Raw genomic sequence first — 7,211 nt, 5'->3', positions numbered from 1 at the left:
TGACCTCCAGCACCCTGGCACTTCTTAACTTGATCACTCACCTGACTTCCAAACCCCAAATCTTTATTCTGACTCCCAGTTTCCAAGAACCCCCTGAGTCTAATATTCCTTCATTTTCTTCTTGGCATTGTCTTAGCTTCCCTGGTTCTGGCTTCTCCTTTTATCTGCAAAATACACTGCTATCCACAGTCCTTGCATCTCACACACATATCCATCCAAAAAATGATGAATCCAGGGAAATCAAAGAGCTGCACAGAGAACTGATTTATTTCTTAAGAGGTTTACATAACCACAACACAGAGCAGAGACTGAAGAGCTACTTCATCAGTAGAATAAGTGGATGAGCACGAAAAGATGGAAACAGTCATCAAGTTACAAGGCACACTTAGGGTAGGGAGGGAAAAATATCTGGAACCAATAGCTTCTCTAATTGCTGTTTGCATGAATGAGCAAGGATTGAGGGGAAAAGACATAGTAGCTGGGAGCAAAGACAAAAATACGTGCAAGAGGGCACCAGAAACTGGCCTATCTCACATCCATTGCTTTAGGGTGGGGCCATAGCTCTGAAAGTCAGGCCTATAGGTTTGAGAAGAGGGGAAAAGTGGAAGAGAGGGAGAGAGGGAGAGGGGGAGAGAGGAAAGAAGGGTCAGGGAGTCAGAGAGAGGGAGAGAAGAAAAGAGGAAAGGGGAGCCTGGAGGGAACTGGGAAAGCCATCTCTCTTGAAAAACCACCACCCTGCCTAAAATTCCACTACTGTAAAGTCGTTCCTTTGAGTGAACATTGCCCTCCTTCTGCCTCTGGGAGGAAAACTAATACTTCAATGTGAGCTGGTATATCAGATCACAATCTCCTCCAAGACAAGAGAATAGGAAAGAGCTACTGTTTAAGCAGTTGGTTGTAAGGATAGGAGACAATTGGTTTGGCATATAGAAAGTATGTGTTTGGAAGGGATGGGACACAGAAAGGGAAAAGGGAAAGAGCCAGAGATATGGTTTGCCAACTTCACAATTGGGTTGAGGCCTGGCATTCTCGGGAAGATGGACAACCACAGGGAAAAGTAACATAGACAGGGATGGATGGAAAGAAGGAGCACTGGGTCTGCCTTAGCTAGGAGCTCCTAAAGCCCGGCCTCTTGGGCATCCTCTATCCTTTTCTAATAACCTTTACTGAAGGGGTGGAGGGTGCAACAGGAGAGGCCATATCCATGGGGAAAGTCCCTTCCATTCTCTGTTGGCAGAAGTAGGGAAAGGAGGATAGGCTGGAAATGGGGTTGTACACTTTCTTAGGCTCTCAGGGAAGCATGAAGGAACAGGAGATACTCAAACCTGAGAGAGAGAGAGAGAGAGAGAGAGAGAGAGAGAGAGAGAGAGAGGAGGTGGGGAGACTGGGGAACCTAAGCAACATTAGAGAGAGAGTGAGCATGTTGACCAGCAGGAAGGGGAGATGGATTCATGATGTAGAGAGTGGGCTTGGAGTGGGAGGACTCCTACTCTCCATCCCAGCCACGACTCATGGCCCCTACCACAGCCCCATAGAGTTGCGTCCATGCCTCCCTCATGGCTACATTGAAGGAGGGACCTAAGCACTGCTCCAGCATGTAGAGTAAGGACTCGCCCACCGTCTGCAAAGGAAAATAGCAAAAGAGCATTTAGGACATTGGAAGCACACCCTAGGCTTTAGAAACCACCTTCTTCACAACCCTGTGAGATGGATAGGGGCAGAGATTATCCCCATTTGACAGATGGAGAAATCAAGGTCCAATTAATTATGTGGTGGTGAGTATCATCAGAGTTGAGACTAAAATCTTTATCTACTAACCTCAGTCATTGTTCTCAAGCATCTCTGTGTGTCTGTCTGTCTGTCTGTCTTTTTTTTTCCACAAATAGTAAATTTAAAGGTATGTTCCATTCATGTGGGAGCTGGTCAGGAAGATCTGAGTTCAAATCCAGCTTCAGAAACTCATTAGCTATGTCACCCTCATTGAGACACTTACTCGCCATTTGGCTCAATTTCTTCAACAGTAAAATGGGGATAATAATAGTTTGCAGAGTTATGTGGATCAAATGGGATAATACTTGAAAAAAATACTTAGCACAGTTCCTGGCACACAGTAGTCATTATAAAAAAGCTTATTCCTTTTCCCTTCCCTTCCCTGTGGTATCGTTCATGGTGGCCAACAGAGAGGTAAGCCCTTAAAAGTGATAAAACAAGAATTGGGAATATCCATTCATTTCAACAAATACTTACTTTTGACTTGTTATATGCTGCACATTGTATCTCCTGCAGAAACTACACTTTTGGAATACATCTCATCTCAGGACTTTCCCCTTTGAATATTTACTTTCTAGGGTGGCCTGAATCATTTGTTGGAAAATTTCTTTACTCCTTAGCTTCTTCAAAGGATTGAACAGAGGGATGGTAAATTCTCCTTATGAGTCTATAGAATGTTGTTAGGATAGCTTAGCATCTTTCCAGGACCCTCATAGTAGGAATAGTAACCTAACACTATTAGGAACAGCTAGGCAGTGTGGTGGATAGAGTGTTGGACCTGGAGTCAGGAAGACCTGAATTCAAATCCAGCCTCAGATACTTACTAGTCGGATGACCCTGAGCAAGTCATTTAACTTCTGTCTGCCTCAATTTCCTCATCTGTAAAATGGGGATAATAATAGCACTTAACCTCCCAGGGTTGTTGTGATAATCAAGTGAGATATAATTGTAAAGCACTTAGCACAGTGCCTGGAACATAGTAAGTGCTATGTAAGTGTTAATTATTATTATTATTATTATTATTATTATTATTCAAAGCTTAGTTCAAATGCTATCAATTGAATGAGGCCTTTCCTGATCCTTCCCCAACTTCTATTGTCTTCTATCAAGATTCTATCAAATTTACCTTCGATCTCTTTTTTACATACTTAAGTATCTACCTATTGTCTCCCTCTATAGAATGGAAGCTCTTTTCTCTTAAATAACCAGAGTACCCGGTACAGAGCAGGAGCTTCAGGAGCTGCCTGAATACCAGTTCAAGGAAATGATTGGTGAAAGGAAGGGAACTAGAAGGAGTGCAAAATTAAGACAACTCTGAACTATCACCACACACCCACCAGATTGGCTAATATGACAGAAAAGGAAAATGACAAATACAGGGAGAGATGTGGGAAAATTAAGACACTAATGCATTGTTGGTGAAGCTGTGAACTGATCTAACCATTCTATAGAGCAATTTGGAACTATGCCTAAAAGGCTATAAAACCATGCATGCCCTTTGACCCAGCAATAAAAAGAGATAAAAAACAAAAAGGAAAAGGACCTATATGTACAAAAATATTTGCAGCAGCTCTTTTAGTGATGGCAAAGAATTGGAAATTGAGGGCATACCCATAAATTGGGGAATGGCTGAACAAATTCTGGTATATGATTGTGGTGGAATACTATTGTGCTATAAGAAATGATGAGCAGGATGCTCTCAGAAAAACCTGGAAAGACTTACATGAACTGATGCAAAATGAAACAAGCAGAACCAGGAGAATATTGTATACAGTAATAGCAAGATTGTATGTTGATCTAATGTGAATAACTCAGCAATACAATGATCCAAGACAATTCTGAAGGACTTAAGATGAAAGATATTGTCCATCTCCATAGAAAGAACTGGTAGATCTTGAATGCAAATCAAAAATAGTTTTTCTCTACTTCATTTTTCCTGGGTTGGTTTTTTTTTTTTTGGTCTGTTTTCTTTCACAGCATGACTTACATGGAAATGTGTTTTGCATGACTACACATGTACAGCCAATGTCAAATTGCTTGCCTTCTCATGGGTAGGGGAGGGAAGGGAGGGAGAGATTTTGGAGCTCAAATTTTAAAAAAAGAATGTTACAATTATTTTTACATGTAATTGCGAAAAAATAAAATATTAAATTTTTTGAAAAGAAGGAGGTACAAAAGAGACTGAGAGGGGCAGCTAGGTGGCCCAGTGGATAGAACACTGGCCCTGGAGTCAGGAGGACCTGACTCCAGTTCAAATCTGGTCTTAGACCACACACTTGACACTTACTAGCTGTGTGACCCTGACAAGTCACTTAACCCCAATTGTCTCACAAAAAAAAAAAAAAAAGACTGAGGTTGGGCCCGGATGCCCAGAGGGTAAGCAGCTGCCTTACCGAGAAGGAGCTGAGCTTCACACCAACTGCTTTGTGCTTCTTGCCCAGATTACTGAGATACTCCTCCAAAGAGGACAAGTTCTCCACATGGGTCACCGCAGCATCAATCACCAACATTACCTGCCAGAGGACCAGGGTAGAAAGATCTACATTTAGGAGAGCAAAGACAACCATCCCCTTAACTGCCAACATAGATGACATGCTCCCCTGGGGCCTAGTGGAGGAGAAGAAAGGGAAAAATGCACCCTCAAATTCTTCCTTTTAGCAGCAGAAGCCTTCAAATGTAGGTGGTACAGTAAATAAAATGCTGGGCCTGGAGTCAGGAAGATCTGAGTTAAAATTTGACCTCAGAAATTTCCTAGCTTTGTCACCCTGGGCAAGTCACTTAACTTGTTTCCTCAACTATAAAACAGGGGTCATAATAGCAATTACCTCTTAAGATTATTGTGAGGATCAAATCAGATATTTGCCAAGCACTTAGCACAGTATAGGTACTTAATAAATGTCTGTTTCCTTCCTTCCTTCAAGCCCTGAGCCTATAAAGAAATGCTGAGACACAGATATGTCCACTCTAAAACCTCAGATGATAAGACAGCTTAGAAACCATTCTACTGTACCCAAAGGCTTCTAGTATCTCCTATGCAGAGATCCTAGAAGGAGCTGTCCAGTTGGGGTATTTGACAGAATCTGCCCATTCAGCAGAGGCTCAGCTTCTACCCAGGTGGGTGGGCTGACATCATGGAGCCAGATCCTAAGTCTGAAACTAATTGAGTTGGTTAGCACTCATTGTAATACTGGAAGATCAAGCCCTCTGCCTTGAGCTCCTTTCCCCACCTTTACCTGCTGGGAAAATCCCAAAGCTGTCCTAAGGCAAAGGCAAGATTGTCTCACCCTAACTACAGCCTTGTGTCCTGCAGGTACTAGGTGAAGGCAGCAAAAGGGTCTCTGCTCCAATAAAGCCCTTTGGCTCTAAATAGACCCTCCAGAGCTGAAGACAGTAAGTGGCATAAGAGAATCCAGATCAGGGACATGCCTCTTTTCTGAAGATCTCAAAGCATTCAATGAACTTCATTTGGCAATTATTCTTCCATACTGACTGAAGTGAGGGGAAACTGAGGCCCAGTGAGATGAACCACTTTGCCCTAGGGTCCCTGAAGTCATTTGTTGAGTTCTATCATCTACACCACACTCAAAGTGTTGATTATTCACTAGGATCACTAGGATGTCACCCCTGACATTAGGGAGATAGAAACTCACTTGCCAAGTATTTGGGAGGGAGATTGCCGGCTTTCAAGAGGGAAAGGATGGACTTGTCCCCTATAGTGAAGCAAGGGAGGTAGAGGAAAAACTACTAAAGGTGGACCTAGTCAGGAGTCAGCCTCTCCTGAGCTAGAGAACATTTTTTAGAGCCTAAGAGGGAATGTCTCTCCTCCCGCATCCCTAGTTCTCCCTGGGGGAATGACGGAGCTACTCTCTAGGGTCTCAAGTTTCCACAGACCTCCCTCCTCTCTAAAAAGGCTTGAACTCCCCAACCCCCATCTTTCTTCCCCTTGCCTCTTACTTTCCGGATGTGGTCCAGGAACTCAGGAGAAGAGAGACAGTCCTGGGGGCTGGAGAATTGCCGGCAGTTATACTGAAAGAGGGGCAGAAGATCCGGCTCCAAGTCAAACAACCTGTAACAAATAAAGATCACAGCTCTGCAACCTCTCTGTGCCTCAGTCTCCTTATCTGTAAAATGGAGATACTTTTACTCCCTACCTCATGGGGTTCATAAAATCACATATTTAGAGCTGGAAGGGACATTAGAGATTAGGGCCCAACACTTTCCCAAAAGATATCACAAAAGAGAGAAAAACAGAGGCCCAGAGAGGTTAACTAATTTGTACAGTCACATAATTAGTAAGTGGCATAATTAGTAAGAACCCAGGGTCTCTGACTCCAAATCCAGTGCTTGTTCAATACTCCATGCAGTGCAAAACAATCAAAACCTAAGACTGATGGTTAGCATGTTCCCACAATCTCTATTTCAAATGCAATATCAATTATAGTTCTAAAATCAGGAGGCAAAATTCTAATCAAAAAAATTCACAAGCTCAAAAATATCTCTGGAAATATTGAAGGGTTGTTGGGAGGATGAAATCAGAGAAAGGACGTGGAAAATTTGTGTCCATAAAATAGTAGATAAATTACAAAGATAAGCAATGATTGATGAATCCCTCCTCAGAGAACTTATTAGTGGTGTGTGAGTCCCTTCATCTCTCTCAGACTCAGTTTCCTGATTTGTAAAGTAAAGATAATATTAGCACCTACCTCACGAGATTGTTGTGAGGATCCAGTAAGATGGTGTATGTATCATGCTTTGCCAACTCCTAAGCGCTATTAAAAATATGATAATATTATCTATTATGGTCATGGTTGTGATGATGATGATGTCACCATCAACTTGGTGTGTTGTAGGTTTGGGTGGGGGTGGGGAATACACAAAGTCTAGTAGCTTTTTATCCCTCAGGCTCAACCACCTATGCTCATTAGGGTTATGGAGAGCAACAGCAATGGTAAGGGAGATTCCATCAGCATACAGTTAAATTTGTTCACACTAGGACACTATATTGGAAATGCCCTCTTGTCTCAGTCCCCTTCCTAGTTACCCAGATCCCTCCATCCTATTCTTGCTGGTACCTTTCAGGGAAAGATGTCTCTGCTTCCTTCTCTTATTTCAGTTGGGGACTGCTGTTGTTGAGTTGTTTCAATCATCTCTGATTCTCCAAGACCCCGTTTGGGGTTTTCTTGGCAAAGATACTGGAATATCTCAGCTCATTTTACAAATGAGGAACTGAGGTAAACAGGGTTAAATGACTTTCCCAGGTCACACAGCTAGTAACGGTCTGATCCCAGATTTGAACTCAAGTCCTCTTGATTCCAGGTCCGGTGCTCTATCCATTGGGCCACCTAACTGCATCAGTTGGGGACTAGCATCACCTCATTCTTAACCTCAGGCTTTCCCTTTTTCTAAGAATGTTTTACTAATGCATTTTTATATCACATTTA

At 42.6% G+C, this 7,211-nt stretch overlaps 1 protein-coding gene across 1 annotated transcript in view; it reads right to left on the bottom strand.

The window, feature by feature from the left end:
- Window positions 1-249: 249 nt before the first annotated feature.
- NGB (neuroglobin) overlaps window positions 250-7,211 on the bottom strand; it is an 11,355-nt gene continuing 4,393 nt past the window's right edge. The window contains exons 2-4 of the mRNA XM_027844906.1: window positions 5,725-5,836; window positions 4,164-4,283; window positions 250-1,621 (exon numbers count right to left, since the gene is read on the bottom strand). Of these exons, the coding sequence (XP_027700707.1) occupies window positions 1,487-1,621; window positions 4,164-4,283; window positions 5,725-5,836 (367 nt within the window). The 3' untranslated portion in view covers window positions 250-1,486. The remainder of the gene's footprint in view (window positions 1,622-4,163; window positions 4,284-5,724; window positions 5,837-7,211) is intronic.

This window comes from Vombatus ursinus, unplaced genomic scaffold (genome assembly GCF_900497805.2).
Source record: "Vombatus ursinus unplaced genomic scaffold, bare-nosed wombat genome assembly UNPS02014945.1, whole genome shotgun sequence".
Taxonomy (NCBI): domain Eukaryota; kingdom Metazoa; phylum Chordata; class Mammalia; order Diprotodontia; family Vombatidae; genus Vombatus; species Vombatus ursinus.
This window is presented reverse-complemented; position numbering and strand designations above follow the sequence as displayed.